Source organism: Cupressus sempervirens, chromosome 1 (genome assembly GCF_028749045.1).
Source record: "Cupressus sempervirens isolate cs-2001-9-10 chromosome 1, ASM2874904v1, whole genome shotgun sequence".
Taxonomy (NCBI): domain Eukaryota; kingdom Viridiplantae; phylum Streptophyta; class Pinopsida; order Cupressales; family Cupressaceae; genus Cupressus; species Cupressus sempervirens.
The window spans coordinates 24,677,270-24,698,903 of NC_143118.1; the positions used below are offsets into that span (position 1 = coordinate 24,677,270).

General features: G+C 37.2%; 1 protein-coding gene across 2 annotated transcripts in view; it reads left to right on the forward strand.

Annotated features, from left to right (window-relative positions):
• Positions 1-15,094: 15,094 nt before the first annotated feature.
• Positions 15,095-21,634, forward strand: part of LOC149575984 (U3 snoRNP-associated protein-like EMB2271) — a 45,700-nt gene continuing 39,160 nt past the window's right edge. For both annotated transcript variants that reach the window (XR_016360713.1, XM_089816112.1), the window contains exon 1: positions 15,095-15,677. Coding sequence is in view for 1 of the 2 variants with exons in the window: in XM_089816112.1 (XP_089672238.1) it covers positions 15,220-15,677 (458 nt within the window). In the remaining variant the exon portion in view is untranslated. The remainder of the gene's footprint in view (positions 15,678-21,634) is intronic.

Sequence of the window (21,634 nt, forward strand, 5' to 3'; positions counted from 1 at the left end):
ACACCTTTTGTAATAGCTTATGAACTTGTCTATTTAATTCTCCGATTTTTGTTTGTGTCATTATGTGCACTACCTTGTTTGGAAAATGGGCTCCTAGAATCAAATCTGTCCGGTGAATGGTCTTCCTCATTGGGGGTAATCCATCAGGTACATTATCTAATACAATGTCAAAAAACTCTCCCAATAAATTTGCAACTTCTACAACTATCTCCTCTACTTCTTATTTACCATCTTTTGGAATTACAACAAAACACATATGCTCATGCTTCATACCTTGGAGAAACACCTTTCCATCAACAAAACATATTTTGGAAGCACTACATACCTTTTCTTTTTCTCCTTCAATGACTTCAACTTATGTTTCACTCCATCTTTTGTCAAGTGTAGGTATTTGCTCACTTATCATGTACACCATGTGTGTCAAACTGCCACGACCTACCCAACAAATATGACATATGTCCATAGGTATGATATCACACAACACCTCATCCTAGTAGCTTTCAATCTTGAACTCCACTAAGCATTGCTCATTGAGCATGACCTTGTGGTCATCTTGCACCTAGGCAATACGGTTTGGATATGGGTGTTTCTACCTCTTGAGATTTAACTCTGTGACCATCTTTTCTGACACTAGATTGTAAGTGCTTCTACCATCAATGATCACATCACAACACTTATCTTTACATTTGTACCTTGTGTAAAAAAAATTCCTCCTTTGATAAGGTTCATTCTCACCACTCAACAAGACTCTTCGATTAACTAGGACTTCTCCTCTTTCAACATCTTCAGAATATGATGATTTGGCATCTTCATCAACATCCACAATTTTATCCTGGCCTTCATTTCTTCTATATATTCTTCCTTGGCATTGGGAACATTCAAATGATATATGCCCTTCTTCTTTTTAGAGAAAACATTTTGCACGAAAACCTCCCTTCCAACTCCTTGCCCTCTTCCTCTTCCTCTTCCTCTTTCTCTCTGATCTCTATTGTTCGAAGCTAGAGTTGTTATCGCATCAAAAGGTCAACCTATTAATGTCTGATATGACCACTAGACTTATAGAACACAAGAGGTAGTTAAGCCATGTAGCCAATCTCGAAGGGGAAGGTTGTCGATTAGTCCAACAATTTCCCCCTTAGTGTTACCTGAGGGGATTTGAACTTGTGATTGAGCTCTAATACCACTTGTTAGAAGCCAAGGTTGTCATTGTACCAATAGATCAACTTATTAATGTTCGATACAACCACTGGACTTATAGAACACAGGAGGCAGTCGAGTCATGTCATGAATCCTAAAGGAGAAGACTATCGGTTAGTCTAACAGTTTTGGTCATGGAAATGATTGGAATTATTTCGCCTCTAGTTGTGACTACTACTTTTCATCTCGTCCTTATTCTTTTTTATCATCATTTTAGCCTCCATAACATCGTCCACTAGATCTTCCACTACGACCTCTTCCACTATTCTTGTTATCAAACTTCTTGTTTAGCTTTTCCTCAACTCTTATGGAAAATTGGTATGCCTCTTCGATACTTTTCATTTGAACTAAACTCATATCCTCCTAAATTATTGGCATTAACCCATTGAGATAATGGAAAACTTTCTCCTTGTTGGCTTTCACATGGCCAATTCTAATGAGAACTCGGTAGAACTCTTCAATATACTCTTGAACATATATTTTTGCTTACTTCAACCCTTGTACTTTCTTTAGTAGATGAAGCTCATAATCCATGAGAATGAATTGTTGCTTCAATTTAACTACCATCCAATCCCATCTAGTGATTTTGTCCTTTCCTTTTCTATTTCTCTCCAACTAAATATCCCGGCACCAGATTTTTGCATGTCCTTTCGATTTCGCCTTCGCAAAATTCACCCTATTAGGATCCTCAATATCTTCATACTCAAAGTATTCATCCAATTCATTGATCTAATCGATCAACTCCTTTGGGTTAAGATTTTTCAAAAATGTGGGAACCTCAGACTTAGGTCTTTTTCCAATCTTGGAGATGGCCTTAAAAATTCTGCTCTTCTTTGAGGTTCAGAACCACCTCTTCTTCAACATTTTCTTCTTCTTCGCCTTCATCATCACTTTCATCTCTTACAAAAAGATTTATCCCTTTACGCATTTGATTTTCCAATGCTTGAATTTGAAATGTCCCCTTACTAATTTTATTTGATATTTAAAACCTCTAATAAGGTTTTTAAAATCAAACAACCAATATTTCAAAGATCCACCAATTTCTCAATAAAACCCAAATCGAGTATGCCCGAAATAGTGCCAAAAACTTCACAGCTTCACATATTATTAATAAATTTGAAAGTGGACATTTTTACAAAAATTTCACCAGCATAATGACCTACAAAATGACATTTCTCGATCTGTATAGCATTTACACAACAGCTTCCAAACGGAGGACAAAAACAATGCTCATCGGGCTCCCAAAAATAACACAAAATAGCTTGAAAACACCACAAAAACACTAATAATCTATCACAGAAGTATAACCATGACCAAATACATATATTCATCTCTTTTTTAACATATAAATGTCTGAAATATAGCAGCAACCCAAACTGATAATAAATACTCAACCAAAAACACCAAACTCTTACAAAAACACACCCGAAAACCCACAAATTTGCACTGTTCAACACAAGGGAAAACTCTGCATGAGCTTGCACATGGAATGGCTTTAAAATCCCATCCTTAGCCTTCCTTTAAACCTGCAAACTCCCGTCCTTGGGTCTCCTTCTCCACAGTTTTGGCAGCCTCTGAAGAACAACAAAGCAATGAACAAAAATCAAGTTCTGGAATGAGCCCAAAATGTCTCCAAATCCCTTAAAAGAGGGCATAACCCTAACTCACATCCAAGAGGGTTTAATAAAACATATTTTAATAATAATTTTCATTTATTAGTCCATTTGTTTCCAAAGATTAGCCCCTTTTGCTGAAACTTCACCTTTTTGGGCCTGCCTGCCTTAGCAGAGATTATTATTTTTAATTATTTGAAAAGGGCACATAATAGAATTTGTCTCTAAAGGGCTTTAAAACCCTCAAGTGTAACACATGCGACTCTTCCACCACACTCTTTTCATTGAGGTATTTTTATACTCCTGTGGAAACCCTAGTGTAAACTACCTCACAATTGGCGATATGTCTACACACTTAGCCTAAACGATGGTCCTAGTGCAATTGCCTCATAGTCAGCAATCTGTTTACCCACTTAGGAACTTTGATACAGCTTGATCAAGGGTGCTCCTTTTAATACCACAAAGACATAACTAAGACAAAGAAATAACAACAATTTTTGAGAATAAAATATGGGCTTCTAATTATCTCCACAAAAGAAAAATTACAAAAATTTGAAATATAATATGCAAACCCACATGAGTGCCTTACAATAATTTGCAACACAGAGCTGCAAAATATCACCCAGAGCTATCCTAGATAATGTATGAGCATTCATTCAATAGACATTTTTATACCACCTGCGAAGTTTCTAGACATCAAACCCTAACCCTTGAGACCAACTAACTCAAAATTTCCATATAGAGTCAACCTAATACACCTTTGACACTTATTTTGATAAGTTTGGTTGGCCCAACTTTGGAAGGGCACAACTTTCAAACTATTTCTTTGGTTGGCTATTATAACCACTTTTTAGAACCCTCTGCTTTAATCTACAAGTCTTGATTAGCGAAGGTGACCCCATTTCAAAGCATATTCGGGGCCTCTAAGGTCTTTAACGGTGAGCCTGAAGTTTTTATACTAAATTGTACACCAAATCTTATGTTATAAATCCATGAATACTCATAATATGGCACTCAGCCTCAACTGGTAGGCTAATATATCCAAGATAAACATCCACCTCTAAAATTAGGACATTTTGAGCTCGTATGACTTACTTAATATGTAGCAAGCCTCAAGAAACAATAACTCTATGCTAAGACAACCATTATTCAAGAAACAAAAAGGACAATTTTTGGGTGATGCAAGATTACTCTTACACCTAGGATGCTCGTGCATTAGACACTTGCGGTAATTTGAGAAGTGACCCCTTCACGTCTCAGGTGTTCAGAGAAAAGCCAAGACGACTAACCTCCTCCTTTGCTAGTCATGATGAATCTTCTACTAGCATACCTTTCCACTTGACCATGTACTCTTCATAAGTTTTGTTCCTTGTACTCTTGCCAATACAGTTGTCTAATATCTCTTCAATCTCTTTTCTAGTTGAACTAGTTGCTGGAATACTCCACTGCGCTTCTGCAACTTCATCTCCATCACCTCCTTCATAATACTCTATCAAATCTAAAATGTTAAATACTGGTGGAATATTCAATTCAACAGGAAACTCTGCTTCATAGGCATTTCTAGAATCATGTCACTTTACTATCTTGCATAGTCCAAACTTCTTCATTTTCAGTTTATTATATGTACCTACTAAAAAATGCTTCTTTCTCAAATGAACAATGACTTCATCTCCAATATGAAATTCCTTATACCTCCTTTTCATATCTACCTTAGCTTTACAATGTGTACTCATCTTGATAATGTGCTTCCTCACCTGCTCATGGATATTCTTCAAATGTTCAACAAATTCTTTTGCTTTAGCACTGCTTATTTAACCTTTATTCAATTGTTGCAATTCATAAGCATTTCTAGGACTATTCCCATATACAATTTGGAATGGTGATTTACAAGTACTCATGTTGATAAAATTAATGCATGCAAATTCTACCTTTGATAAAATTAGATCCCAACCCTTTGGTTTATCTCCAACGAAGCATCTCAACAAACTACCCAAACTCCAATTCACAACTTTTGTTTGTGCATCATCCTGTGGATGATGTGATGAACTGAACTTCAAATCTATCTTCAATTTCTTTCACAATTTTTGCTAGAAATACCTAACAAACTTGGTATCTCAATCTAAAACTTTACTCTTTGGAAAACCATGTAGTATTACCACTTCTTTGAAAAATAACTCTGCTACACGAACAACATCACTAGTCTTCTTGTAGGGAATGAAATGTGTCATCTTTGAAAATCTTTCAACCACCACAAATATTGAATCATGCCCTCGCTGGGTCCTTGGTAAACTAAGAACAAAATCCATGCTCACATCCTCTCGGGACTTCTTTGGTACAGGTAACGGCTGATACAACTCAGTATTTTCTTCATGCCTTTTGCCATCTAACATAATCTGCAATTCTTTACAAACTTCATCACATCTTGCTGCAAGTATGGCTAGTAATAATTCTTAGCAACCAAAGCAATGGTCTTATCTCTCCCAAAATGTCCATTTAATCCTCCACTATGCTTCTCCTTGGTGAGATTCTCTCTTGTAGAACTTCTAGAAATGCACGATTGACATCCTTTGAACAACATACCATCTTGGATAATGAAATCCAACCACTTTGTCCTTTCAAGTGTAACAAGTTTTGTACAAGCCTCCCAAGCTTCGCAAAAATCAAGATATGTTGGATATAAAGTCTTGAGTTCCTTGAACCCAACCACCTCAATCTGCTTCTCTATCAGCAAACATTGTCTTCTACTTTGAGCATCTTTAAATTTGTTAGACGTCCCACTATAGTAATTCAAAACAAATGTATAACTCTACAAACACTCAACCCACTTCAAATGCCTTTGGTTCAATTTCCCTCGACTATTCAAATATTGCAAAGATTGATAATTAGGATACAAAACAAACTCCTTAGGAAGAAGACGGTGTCTCTAGTTCTTCAATGCCTGAACTATAACATTAAATTTCTGATCATAAACATAATATTTTCTTTTGACGCCATTCAACTTCTCATTGAAATAAGAAACATGTCTACCTTATTGGCTCAAAACAACTCATATTGCAGTACCATTAGCATCACAATCTACTTGAAACACCTTGTTAAAATCTGGAAGCGCTAAAATAGGATGCTTTGTAACTTTCTATTTCAACATATTACAAATTTTATATGCTCCTACAATCCACTTAAAGTCTTTCCTATTTTGTCTCATTATTTCAGAAAAAGGCTCACAAATGCTATTAAAACCTCTAATAAGTTTTTTGTAAAAACTAGCCAGTCCATGAAAAGATCTTACCTCACTTGCACTCCTCGAAGTAGGTCATTCAAGGATTGCCTTCACTTTCTCATGGTCCATTTTCAAACCTTTTGTTGATATGACAAATCCCAAGTACACCAACTCCTCCTTCACAAAACTACACTTCTGTATAGTTATTAGCATATTTTCTTCCCTCAACTTATCAAACACCTCATGAATATGTGTCAAATGCTCTTCTAATGTCTTGCTAAAGATCAAAATATCATCTAGACAAATAATGACAAACTCCTTCAATACCTCTTTCATGAGCCTCATGAAAGTACTCAATACATTGGTTAGCCCAAAAGGCATGACTAACCACTCATACAATCCTTCCCTTGTCTTGAAGGCAATCTTCCACTCATCTCCTTCTCTGATGCTACCCACTCTTCAGATCCATGTTTGTGAAATACATAGCTCCACTCAAACAGTCCATAATATCATCCATTCTTGGAAATGAAAATCTATACTTTATTGTGATCTTGTTAATAGCATGTGAATCTGTGCACATCCTCCATTATCCATTCTTCTTTGGTGCTAATATTACTAGTACAACACATGGACTTAGACTCTCTTAGACTCAATCCCTTCTTCTACAACTCATGAACTTGTCTATTTAATTTTTCACTTTTTGTTGTTGTCACTTTGTGTGTTGCCTTGTTTGACAACCTAGCTCCTAGAATCAAATCCATTCGGTGACTGATTTTCCTCACTAGGGTTAATCCACTAGGTACATTATCTGACTCAATATTAGGAAACTCTCCCAATAAATTTTCAACTTCTGCAGGTATCTCCTCTACTTCTTCTTTACCATCTTTCGGGATTACAACAAAATACATCTGCTTATGCTTTATGACTTTGAGAAAATCCATTCTATCAACAAAACATGTTCTAGTAGCACTACCTACCTTTTCTTCTTTCTCCTTCAACAACTTTGACCTATGGTTCACTCCATCCTTTGTTAGAGTGTATGTATTTGCTTGCCCATCATGTACAACATGTCTGTCAAACTGCCATGACATGTCCAACAACATATGATATATGTCCATATGTATGATATCACACAACAACTTATCCTGGTAGCTTCCAATCTTGAACTTCACTAAGCACTGCTCATTGACCATGACCTTGTGGTCATCCTGCACCTAGGCAATATGATACAGACACAAATTTTTATGCCTCTTGAGATTTAACTTCATGATCATCATCTTGTCTAATACTAGATTGTCAGTACTTCCACCATCAATGGTCACATCACAACACTTATCTTCACATTTGCACCTTGTGCGAAACAAATTTCTCCTTTGATTTAGGTTAATTCTCACCACTCAATAAGACTCTTTGATTAACTAGGACTTCTCCTCTTTCAACATCTTCATAATGCAATGATTTGGCATCTTCATCAACATGCGCAACTCTGGCCTAGCCTTTAGTTGTTCTATCTATTCTTCCTTGGCACTGGGAACATTCAAATGTTCTATGCCCTTCTTCTCCATGTGAAAACATTTGCCGCGAAAACCTCCTCTTCCAGCTCCTTGCCCTCTTCCTCTTCCTCTCTGATCTTTGTTGTTCTAGTCATGGAAGTGATTGTAATTATTTCCCCTCTAGTTCTGACTACTACTACTCGCCTCGTCCTTGTTCTTTTGATCATCATTTCGGCCTCCATAAGACCATCTACCAAATCTTCCATTGCAACCTCTTCTACTATTCTTGTTATCAAAATTTTTGTTTATCTTTTCCTAAACTCTTAGGGAAAAGTAGTATGCCTCTTGAATATTATTTATTCAAACTAGACTCAACTCCTCCTGAATGCTTGGCCTTAACCCATTAAGATAACAAAAAAATTCTCCTTGTCAACTTTTGGATGGCTCAATAGAACTCTTTAGTATAGTCTTGAACAAATCTTTTTGCTTGCTTCAACCCTTGCATTTTCTTTAGCAGATCAAGCTCATAAGCCATGGGAATGAATTGTCACTTCAATTTGACTACCATTTGGTGATTTTTTCCTCTCCTTTTCTATTTCTCTCCAACTGAATATCCTGCCACCAAATCTTTGCATGTCCCTTCAATTTCACCTTCAAAAACTTGACCCTATTAGGATCCTCAATATCTTCATACTCAAATTATTCCTCCAATTCATTGATCTAATTGATCAACTCATCTGGGTTAAGGTTTCTCAAAAATGCAAGAACCTCAAACTTAGGTCTTTTACTAATATTGGAGATGGCTTTAGAAAATCTTTCTTCCTGAGGGTTCATAACTGGCTCTTCTTCTTTGCCTTCATCATTGATTTTATCTCTTACAATAAGATTTATGCCTCTATGCATATGTTTTGTCAATGCTTGCATTTGTCTCTAAAGGATTCTAAAACCCTTAGGTGTAACACATGTGACTCTTCCACCACACTCTCTTCATGGAGGCATTTTTGCACTTTCACAGAAATCCTAGTGCAAATTGCCTCACAATTGGCGATCTATCTACATGCTCAGCCCAAACCATGGTCTTGGTGCAATCGCCTCACAGTCAGTGATCTATTTACACACTTAGGAACTCCTGCTCTGATACCACTTGATGAAGGGTGCTCCTCTTAATACCATAAACATATAATAGAAACAAAAAAAACAACAATTCGTGAGAAAAAAACATGGGCTTTGTTGTCACTGAGGTTTGAACCCTTGTCCAAAGCCTATGCATGAGGACAACCTAGTGAAACATGAAAACAACCTCCAAGCTGTGGGACTTGAACTATGAGGTTGAGTCTCTGGAGAAGGTCGGCTTCCTCTTACTATCAGGGTGCACCTAACTACTCTTGGAGAGGAAAAGGGAGAAGGAGAACATGAAAGTGAATCTACCTAATCTAATCTAAAGAGGTGATGCACCAAAATAGAGTGTTCAGACCAATCTCTGCCGATATATGCACTATTGAACCATAATGAAACTAAGGACATACACAATCAGACTTGCTTTAATATAATAATCACATACAGATCAAAAGACCAAGATGAATGTCACAAGGAAAGAGAGATTCACTTATATTATCATTCATGGGCCAAGGAGATATAGTTATGCAGATCATAGATCTCTACAAAACATCAGTAAGAGGCAAAGAGTTCTTGCACTTTCATAACAATGGCTGAAAGATATAAGGCAGAAAATCATGCAGTTCAGAGGCACAGGGGAATTTACACTAAGAATCTGCAGAGCAATAACAGAGAAAACAGAGAAAGGTTGACCCCTTCAAATTTTTTAGAAGTTGCCTTTATAGCTCGGGCATAGCTGAGATGTCCTCCAACTGAAGTTACTCCCCAACCACTACATTAAAGTCCTACATAGAACAATCATGGGGATCCAGAAGAAAATCCGATCTGAATATAGCTTTTTGGTACCATGAAATCTGATTTTTAACTAAAATAGGGCCTCAAAAAGATAGAAATGACACCATAATTGTGCTTTGACCAGGTAGATAAGTTGGATTGGGGGGTAGAGTGTTCCTCTTTGTTTCATATTTACTCCAGGGTGGTTGGAATCGATCATAAGATCAGATTATGCAAAAAACTTCGGTATCCCCTGTTCCTAGTTCACGAACCAGTGTGGTCAGCAGGTCAACATAACCTTGGCACTGAAATGAGCCACATGGACCAACAATCTCTTTTCACTTTGCCACCCCACAAGGTCTTCCCGAGGTTCACTAATCTTTCTTTACTAATTGCGCCAATTCCTCAAACTCCAACTACGATGGTCACATTAACTGCCAACGCATCTAACCGTTATTGCCTCCACCAAACCCACTAGGACACATGTCACTGAGGTGCAATGTCGCTATGCATATCCTCCAAGCAATTTTCCATAGTGAGATAGCGCCCACTGTGGATTTAGACTGATCTGACGATCATGAAGACTCGCCATATTATTGCGCTATCTCCTTAAAAGAAACTTGAAAACCTAGGCCCACGAACCACTTGGCAACCACCTGTTATCTTCATCTTGGCGTAACCTGGCCCTACCGATCCATGTGGCACAATGGTGCTATGGGTAATATCCTCATAGTTTTCCATAGCGAGATAGCGTCCACCGTTGATTTTCCCTAGATCTATGGTGATCAACAAAAATGCACGACTGCACACCGAGTTGGCTGAGTGGACCAATGAAATATCACCGCTGTACTATGACCCACCTGACAATTGCCATCAAGGACGAGCCATAATATTACTTTGGAGAAGGGCATGCCCATGATGTCGTCTGTGCCACGCGTTGTCGAGGCGCTATATCGCTATGGATAATTTCCTCGCAGTTTTCCATAGCGAGATAGCACCCACCATTGATCCAAACTGATCTGAGGGTGAGGAAATCTTCATGCATTCAAAAGGGGCATGGGTCTAGGTAACTGTTGACATCAACGAACTGCCCAGCTGGCGATGAATCAAAGCCTTGTTCCAAGCACAGTCATCCTTCCACGTTGCCAGAGGTCCCACCGTGTGCACTAAATTTCATCACTAATATCCAACGGGGCATGCTTGGGACTCACCTTGCTTCTGATGTCGCTGTAGTATCATTTTTCGTCCGGGCGCTATGTCGCTAACGGCGAGGAACACAAATTTTTTGATAGTGCTATAGCGCCCACCGTGGATCTATCAAAACTCAGCGCTGGAGAAACAACAAGGAAAGGGAGGACCCACCCGACACATGGCCAAAAGGCGCTATGTTCCTATGGAAAAACAACATGCAACTTCCCATAGCGAGATAGCGCCAATCGTTGATCTTCCTTAGATTTGACGATGGGGACTTGCGGGCCCGTAGAAATATTAAAATGCGCAAGGAAGAAATATCATAAGGTTAGCCTAAAGTATTTTGCGCCCTTTTGAATATTTGAATATTTAAAACTTGTGAACGTTACTACGTTGAATTCAAATGTGGTGATTCTGGCGGGAAGGCAAAAATGACCAACATGCTTCTTATTGTCACCGCAAATGCATAATTACAAAATTTTGAAATACAATATGCAAACCCACATGGGCACTTTCCTTTCAGTAATTTGCAACATAGAGCTATGAACTATCACCCAGAGTTGTCCTAGACAATGTACAAACATTCTTTAAATAGACATATTTACACCAACCGAGAAGTTTCTAGACCAATCTTATTAGATTTCCACAATCCATTAAACATATAATTTTTGCTTCTAGATTTGGTTGTGTTGGCTTTTTTTAGCATCAACATTTCATATCACACTCTGTGATCCATCATCAGGATGAGAGAATGCAAGAATGGAATAGTTCTAGATTTGATTGTGTTTGTTTTGTTTAGCATCAACGTTTCGGATCACACTCCGTGACCCATCATCAGGATGAGAGAATGCAAGAATGGAATCGTATATTCTTGCATTCTCTCATCCTGATGATGGGTCATGGAGTGTGATCCGAAACGTTGATGCTAAACAAAACAAACACAATCAAATCCATAAGCAAAAATTATAAGTTTCTAGACATCAAACCCTAACCCTTGAGACTAATTAACTTTAAAATTCCATATAGAATAGGCCTGATACACTTTTGACACTTATTTTGGAAATTTTGGTCAACCCTACTTCAGAAGGCCATAATTTTTGAACCGTTGCTCTAATTGGCTATTATAACCACTTTTCATAATCCTTGGCTTAAGATTTGCAAGGCTTTACACACAGAAGGTCAAATTGACCCCATTTCAAAGCTCATCTAGTGTCTCCAAGGGCTTCAACGGTGAGCTTGAAGTTTTTATACCAAAATTACACACCAAAAATACCTAATAAATCCACAAATACTTATCATATGGCACTAAGCCTTAATTGATAGGCTGATATATCCAAGATGAACATCCACCTCTGAAATTAGGACATTTCGAGCTTGTATGACTAATTTACTAAGTAGAAAATCTCTAGAAACAACAACTCTGCAGTAAGACAACCCTTATTCAATAAATAGAAAGGAAATATTTTTGGGTGATGCAAGATTGGTCTTACACCCACGATGGTCCTCTGTCACAACCTTGTGTAATGGACCCAAGAAGTTTAAAATAATAGGATCTAGTGCCTTTCACTTCTAACCTTTTGAATTTATCTTTATCAACATAGAATCTATCAAATTTGGAAAAGATTGTTTTATCCCCTAGTTAAAGATTGGACTCAGTATACAATATAGCTTTGTTGTTAGTCTTATTGCTATCCAAACTGCCAAAGAGCTTGTGTTTATTGATCTTTTTATACCAAAAGTATCTGTCTGCACCATTCTAGTCAAAATGACACCCTTTAACCTCATTTTAAGGGGGTTCAATCATATTAATGTCATTTCCAAAAATCCATGAATTGTTTCTTAGTTGGAACATCCATTTCCACAACTCAGTTCTTTCTATGTGGTCATTTTCTGCATATACATTATAAGTGCCAATCTTTTCATGACTATATCTAAAAATGATCCAAATTATTTAGATTAATCCGTGACAAGGAGGACATTCCCAATTGGTAATATGTTTGCTCCACTTAGGGCCAACTAAAATGACAACCCCACTTTTCCTTTATGGCGAGATGTGGTGAAGTATTTGAGATCTTTTGAGATGCATTTTAGGGATACATCTTGATAAAAATCAACAACTTTAATTTCTTGGAGAAGGATAACATCTTTTCCTCTATTCATCATAAGAAATCTTTTAATAATATATTTCCTATTAGGGGAATCAAGGGCCATGACATTCCATGACATACATTTCAAGTCCATAGGCAACCTTAAAAATCAATATCCATGAGTGTTATAAAAGCTCTTATAGAAGCTTGGGAGTTGTTTCCTTGGTATTTATTCCCTTTATTGTTATTAAAGGAGTCCTTCAATCCCCCTCTCTTCTTCTTAATCACAACCTCTTAGGGGTCCAAGTATTGAATAGGGGTTTCTAAAGTGTTTCTTAACCTTTTGATCCTTTCCCTCCCCTTCTTTTTTAGAGCATTAAAAAAAAAAATGCTAGGTTCATCTTGAGTGGCATTGACGAGAACAATAATGATCTCATTAATATCTTCTTTACCTAATTTTAGTGCATGAAACATCTCTTAAGGAGCATCACTTGGCTCTACCTCTTGAATCTTAATGGTACCAGGGTTAGAAGAGACATAAAGGGGAAATGCAAAAATGAAATGCTTGCAAAGGGGAGGTGGGGGAGGAAGATTCAAGATGATCACAAGGGAGAAATTAGAGAGCTTTTTCTCTTTAGCATGCATATTTTGAAGGGCTTCCAAGCCATCACAAGAAACTACAATATTAGTATCGTTGTTTAAATTCTTAACCCTACCCAAAATCCTAGATTCGTTCTTAGTCACCTTGTGGACACTTCCAACCTTGCTACCATTCTTATCTAGGACTAAGGGTGAAATGACATGTTTTTCCAAAGATGCCTAGTCCATGGAGGTAGGATTGTGGGGTGAGGAACCTTCACCTTTGGAGGATCTGTTACTAATAAACATAGGATCAAGGACCCTTGTGATTTTTTCAATAGAAAGTTTTTGAGCATTCTTAGTCCCGTGTTTAGGATGAGGATCATAGGGCTTCAAACCAATTTTTCAAGAGTTGGCCTTAAGTAGGTTTTGACCCCTAGGGAGAGTCTAGCTGGTGTACAAAGTGACAGGTTCACCTTTTCCGAGAAAGCAACTTTGAGGTGGTCAAGTTTTTTAGAAATGACCATAAAGTTTGATGGAAGATGTCTTAGAGGGGGTATGAGAAGAAAATTTAAAGGGCTATGTATTTGGAGTATTCTTGGCAAGATTATTAAGGTAAGAATTACCATTGCAAGTCTCTAATGATTTAGGGTTAGCAATAAGTTTCTTTTGATTATTGGACAAGAGCTTCACATACGTCTTGTCCTACACAAGAAGCACACATTGATTCCTCCAAGGAATGTAACAAAACAAGAAACCAATTGATCATCCAAATCATTTCCCCCCCCTTGGCGATGTCTAGACTAGGGTTGAGAGATATAAGGACCCTTGCATTAGTATGGAGGAGAAGATAATTAGTTTTTATCAACCCTTATAACATTTATAATGAGTTAAAGAGCACGAGGTATAATATTGAACAAAAATGGAGGAATGTTTTCATTAGAGAGCCACCAAGGGCAGGATAGGGCAAAAATCTCCTCTTGTATAGGTTATGGAGACCATGAGATGACCCAAAAGTTATAGGCACCTATCCTCCAAAACTGTCTTAATACTTTTCTTTTCGCTATTATTGTTTATTGAAAACCCCAAAACAATCCTTGCTGTAACATACGAAAGCATGAAAAGTGAAAAACTAATATTTTTCCCCACACTTTATGAAGCCACTCATTTTAAAAAGTTTGAGAAGGCAGATTAGTTAGTTCCTGGGTTGCTAGAAATACAATAGCGCTCTTTAATTTAGATTTTTCTACATCAATAGCCATGACCATTTGTTGGTTAGGTTTAAGCGTTGGTAGGTAGTTCCTTACACCCATTGAAGTCCTTGGTAGAGGTGGATGTGGTTGATCACTACTTGTAGAAGCGTGCTCCATCTAGGATTGAGAGGGTTTCTTGTAATGCTTCCTTGAAAGACGCATGTTCGACCACCAACGATTTTTGGAGACATTGAACACTTTGATTATGGTTGGCCATTGGGAAATAAAGACCCTATAGAAAAAAAAGTTGGATAAGGAAATAAATGCTATTAATAGAAAATGACCTTCTACACACAAGGAAGGCCTACTTGAAGATCATACTCAACTTACAACCAATAGATTTCTTATTTATATGTGAAACTATTTTTAAAACTAGTTATCAAAAATTAAATGAAAACAACTTCAAATTAATCTGAAAAGTATTGTAATATGTCTACCAATATTTATATAGTTATGTAAATTTGTAAAATTTATATAGTTACGTAGATTTGTAAAAGTATATGTTAAATAATTAAAAAAAAAAAAATATTCCTTCCATCCAATTTAATTCTTTTCGGTCGCCTAGGCAAGATTCAGTCCCCCAAAACCTAAAATTTATTTTCAGAGGTTTAAGCCGATGAAAAAATGCAGTGGCAGTCACAGAGTTTCTGAAGGAAGGTGCCGCCATTGTTAGAGCTGAAAGGATCAAGATTTCCGACAATGTTTAATATGAAGAAAAACCAGCAGCGCCATAAGAGCAATGTATCCAGAGGAGGAGGAAGAGGAGGACGAGGAGGAGTAAGTAACAGAAAAAGAAAAACTCCTGCAATTGGCAATGACCCATTTTTCAACGATAAAACCTTTAAACGACAAAGAGGGAAAGGGGAGGAGATTCACAGCAGCGAAGAAGACGACGACGATTTTGTTGACAGAAATGGGGAGGAAGAAGATGAAGACGTCGCCTTGGAAGATACAGAGACTGCTGATGATAAGCGACTTAAGTTGGCCAAAGCTTATCTGGACAAAATTAGGGAAATAACAAAAGATCAGGATGAGGAAAACGAAGAAGATGAAGATGAAGAAGGGCGGAGGGGTAAACGGGATTCGCTTGTTGCCGAGATTCTTCAGCAGGAGCAGTTCGAAGAGAGCGGCCGTGTGCAGCGTCTTCTTGCTTCGAGGTATTTCCCTTCTTCATTTAAATTTATTTATCGGATTGATAAAATTCTCTTTTTGGCTAAGGTAATAATTGGGAGGATGATTTTGAAGGTATCACGTGCGAGAAAACTTTTTCTTGATAAGAACATCGAGCAATGGAGTTCATGAAATCACTTGATTTTTGTTTTGGTTAAGAGACAGTCCTAAAGGTAGAAATTGAGCACGACAGCGTTTTAAAGAAGCAAGATAGACATTGCAAGGAGCAACAGAACTAGTGTCAGTTTACATGGGCAATATTGTGTAGTTTTCTCTTTAGGGACATTTCCTATTTTTGCCCTAGAACAATAGTTCCTATTTAGGTTGAAAACTGTATTGTATCTTAAATATTAAAAAATGATGAAATTTAATTATCATTCAACTCAATAATTCTGAAAAGAAAACTCATCTGAGTTTTCTGCTGTGTCATTGCTGATTGCAGTTCTCTTCCTTAATATTGACTTGTCTTTCACTCCTTAATAGGTCCTCATATATAATCCAAATTGCTGATCTGCTTATTCGATTTCCATTCCAAAAATGTCTTGAATGCTCCCATCTACAAATGCATTTTGCTCACCCTTGTAGCTTCCAGAGTTGGGGGACTCACACCTTTCCATAATGGGGCACTGCTTTTTAATTAGAGAAATGGCAGAAAAGCTTCTGATCTACAGCCATGGGCTGGTTGTCTGTGCAGTACATAGGCTTTTGGGCGGGGATTTTCTCTCATCTGAGCATTGTTGTTGTGTGAATATGGATATTACGACAATGTTTGTTGCAGTCTTGAACAATGTTGGTGAAGCGAAGGATATGGTTGCATTGTGTCCGAAGCTTTTCAAGAAAATTTCCTTGATGAATTAGACCATATGCAGGAGAACATTGATGAAAAGAAGATGATCGCTTTGCTAAAAGTCTACTATGTGATATGTCAATGAGGGAAGGAAGTGAAGAGATATCCCCTTTGCTGGGTGGATGGTTCTAGAATTGTGTAGCGGTGGATGGTGGCAAGATGCAATACTTTTCTGAAGAAATTGATGGACCTACTAAAGGAGTGTGGCCTGGTTGGTTGCAGAAGTAATTCGTTTTGGAAGGTCTTGCTAGGGATGAGGAGAGTGTTCAGGTCAAAGATATCAGTGTTGCCTCCTCTAGTGTGGAGCTACTTGTGAAAGAGGATTTGGCCATTCATTCTAAGTGTGGCCCTGGATGCCTAGTCAAGGTTTGTGCTGCCAAGGAAATGCCTGGATGGGTTGTTGTTTAGTAGGATTTATAGAAGATGTTCGGTTGAGGGGTAGATGAATTACAGATAGAAGTAATAATCAGGACATTTTGAATACAGTCTCTTGCCCAATGATGTGATTTTTTAGATATTACTACAAGGGCGCTGCCCCTAGCCGCTATTTAATGATAAAAAATATACCAGTCAACCCTATTAAAAATTAAATTGCTTTATAATTTCTTCTAACTCTACTTTCCCTTTTAAAATAAATTTCTTCTGTTTAATTCTTGTAGATATGGTTGGCGGTGGCCTATTATAATGAATTGCCATTATATTTTATTGTATATCCTAGGTTTATTTATTAAGAACATGATCTCTAGCATGGGCATGATATATTGCAAACGTAAAGTTGTATCATATGGTTGGTTGTAGTAGTTGCCTAAATTCCTTCAGAAATATGGAAACTTTTTGTTCCTTTGAATCTGTCAAGATGAGTAATACATACAAGCATGCAATTATATAGTCATAGGCATGAAGAGTTTTCATAGTTCAAATCAAAACTGTATTCATTAAAAGGCAACTTTCAAACCTAAAACAATCCTCAAATATAGTCGCATATGATTCTATAGAGGAAAACATGCAGAAATCATACAAGAACTGTGAAATGAGGTAAAAGGGGGTAGATAAATAGTTACAGAAGTCTGTGATAGAAGTCAGCTGTAGTGCTTGATGTATAGGAGCATTGCTTGTGGAGGTAGACTTGGCCATGCTGTAGATGTCAATGTTTCACATCCAAAACATGTTGAGGCTCTCGTTAATACTAGTGGTGAGCTTTTAGCATGTGGGGAATATCTCAGCTGTGCTGTATAACACTTTTTGGTGATTTATATACGTGGGGAAATGGTAGTCATATGGGTTCTAGAAGAGCTAAATGGACATTTGGAAGGAATATCCTCATCTTCAATTTCTTGGGGACCACGACACACTGTTATAGTAATCTCTATAGGCTAGTTCTTTACATTTGGTGATGTAACATATGTTTTGGGTTGTGGAGAGGGCCTCAAGAAATGAGCCCCCTTGCTCCATCTGATCTTGAACTTTTGGTAGAGGAATTGCCCACTTTTGGCCACACTTAAAGAACAATCCATGGTTCTTACACGAGACCAAATCAAATAGCTGGAAATGATATTTTACAAGAGTTTCAAGAGATTGCCAATTATCACATTCATAGATGTATCTATGCAAAGGGATTGACTTTCAACATTTTCTTCTCACCATGTTGGCAAAAAATGCTCAGATAAATTAATGAAGATTGAAAAGGGTACAAGTGCCTAGGTTTTGAGGTATGTGACAACTAATTGCAAAAGACGAACCTCGTAAGGGATCCATTGAAGCCCATAAGTAATTTGTGGGATGAGGTAGAGGTATCCATATCATGGATGGAATAATGGAAACCTTTAGTTGTTGATCAATCAAAGTCATTGAAGTGACTTGTAAAAGGAAAATGCATCTAATAATAGTGGATTTTAAGGGGGAGATGAAGATGGTGCATGTGTTGATTACATCTTTATCTTGACCATTATCATAATAGACAACACCAATAATTGTAGAGTAGTTGGCTTTTGGTTGAGGAGCATTATTTGTTGGTTTTCGCGAAGGATCGCTGCAAATGTACTAAGCGCTGCCAGATTGGTATTTGTGTTCCAAATGCCAGCAACCTCTAATTTATAATGAGCAAAGGCTATGAAGAGACGGGGATGCACCGGGGACTTGGGCTATGAAACTATAATTATTATGCACTATTATCATAGTAACATGGAGACACGTCCCTCCCCTTTTGCCCCACATCTCGAAGAAGGGGATGCACCAGGTACTTGGGGACTTTGTCCCCCTATCCCAAGCGACACCGTCAATTTCTGCCACCTTCACTGAGGATGGGGGGATGTCCAATGTTTACTATGTGCTGATTTGACTATTTATGTTCAATGTTCGATGTTCCAACTCAATGCAATGTTCAAGTATTGACACTTTTACATCTTTATATCTTCTATTGCAATACATCTTTTCATAACTAGCATTTTAAGTATCGTATGTATAGTATATACAACGCCCCGTCCCCTGCCACCGTCTCCCCGTTGTCCCCAAATTGAGGCCCCTCTGTAAGCCCGTCCTAGGAACTTGCCCCCCAATTCTGCCGTCCCCCCGTCCCCGAAGGCGGTGTAACTATGACTATTATAGATTGCCCGTTTACAAGAAGCAACAAACTCTTATAGTTTATAATTAATATTACAAAGTAGTTTCAAAATATTAATTGTTATTGTCTATTAATAAATATTAATAGCATAGAAGCAAAAAATGACAAAAAATCACGATTATGTGTGATTAATCATTAGTTGGCATGTGCAGTGATTCATTCTCCCAAAAATCAAGGATTTTTGGTCAACGACTTTCAACTTTTTTTGCAATTTATTAGATGATTAATTGGCAAAAAGTGACAATTTGATAAGCAAAATAATTACGGGAAACTAGCGAAAACTCTAATAGCAATTGTGATGGGAAAAACTTGCAAAAATATGACGTGTTTCTCTACGAAATTGATGCGTGGCGTTCAAGATGCAATTGGGAAAGTGGGGTTGAAAGTTTTGCGTAGTCGCGAAGTATTGTAGATTCGGGAAGTGGCATGAGAGATAGGCAATTACAAAGAAATTTTTCCTCTCTGCATTGAATATATTGTATAACTTGATTGATAATATTTCTTTTCTAACATTGATTTTGTTTATGTGAATTTCAAATATTTAAATTGTTGCAATATGAAGCAAAAGAAGATCATAACAAAGCTTCCTTATTTGTTGCAATATATCTAAAAGAGCAGGGTAACATTGTTTTTCACTATCTATTTTAGAGAAAACAAAGAACCCGTCGATAATTATATAAATCACTTTAGGCTTGTCAATTATGACATATAAGTTCTTATGATTTATGAAATTGCTCAATATTTATAACTTAAATTAAATTTATAATTCACGCAGCTCAGTCTTTATGTTCAACATATATAGAATTGTTTTGTTATATACACGTGTATGTATCACTTCACATATGTGTATGTCATGCCAACTTTGTATACAATTGTTTGTTGAGTGTATATAATGAAAGGAACTTGAGAGAGTTCTAAATAATGAATTTTCCTTCTTATCAATTGATGAGATTAAGGGGCTTCCTAATGAATGCTTCATAAGGCACAATACTTGTTAAAGGTTTTGCAAACAGGGTTTCAAGCAAAGTAGCCTTAACCTTGGACGAAACTCCATGGTTAAGCATGTCTAAGCTATAATACTAGGATGAATGACCTCTCGAGAAGTCCTAATGCTTCACCTCTACGAGCTTCACCTAGATGCAACGAGTGGTTAGTGCTCCATTCATTTTCATGAGGGATGGGCTCTTGTGAACCACTACTCACAAAACATGGGTCAACGAGTTTAACTCAAAAATTATTAGCAATATCAAAATTTAACTTATGGAAAATATCTCCAACTTATCATTTGATGAGCTTAAGGGGCTTTATAAGGAATGTTTCATAGGGCAGAACACTTGCTGAAGGTTTTGTGAATGGGGTTGCAAACAAAGTGGGCCTAACCTTGGAGGCAACTTTGTGGTTAAGTGCACTTTGAGTTGGAATAGTACTAGGATGGGTGATGTTTTGGAAAGTCCCGATGCTTCACCTCTGCTCATCACCTAGATTCAATGAGTGTTAAGTGTTCCATTCATTCTCATGAGAGATGGATTCTTGAGAACCATTACTCAAGAAACTTGGATCAATGAGTTTGACTCAAAAATTACACTGATGAATTTTGATAGAGATATCATAGTTTGACTACTTGTGGAAAATATGGCCTACTTATTATTTGATTTGTATAAGGGGCTTTCCAATAAATGGTTCATAAGGCACAACACATATTGAAGGTTATGTAAATGGGGTTGCAAGCCAAGTGGGATTAACTTTGGAGGAAACTTCGTTGTTAAACACACTTGAGCTAGACCGCTATTAGGATGGGTGACGACTTGGGAAGTCTTGGTGCTTCACTCTTTATCACTTAGATGCAATGAATGCTAATTGTTCCATTCAATCTCATAAGAGATGGGTTCTTGCGAACCACTAATGAAACTTAGGTCAATGAGTTTGACTAAAAAACTACATAGATGAATCCTGATAGTAAATATAACGATTAGATTTTCTGTGGAAAACATCTCCCACTTATCAATTGATGAGTTTAAGAGGCTTTCTAAAGAATGATTCTTAAGGTACAATCATGGTTAATTGCACTTATGCTTGGAGTAGTACTGGGATGGGTGACCTTTTGGGAAGTCCTAGTGGTTCACGTTTGTGAGCACCACTTGGATGTAATGAGTGCATAGTGTTCCATTCATTCTTATGTGAGATGGAATATTGTAAACTACTACTCATGAAACTTGGGTCAATGAGTTTGACTCAAAAACTACACAGACGAATCTTGATAGCAATATCACAAATGAATTCTACTTAAATGAATATGAAGATTTTCGTAGCTTCATTCTGATTTTGAAAAATAAGAAAGGCCACATCATATTTTGTTGTTCAAATCATAGCTTGATTGAATTCTAAACAAACAATATCACGGTTAAAACTTTGAGTACTCCAAGTTTAAAATATATCAGGAGGTTGTGCAAGTGCTTTGAATCATTATGTATGTCCCT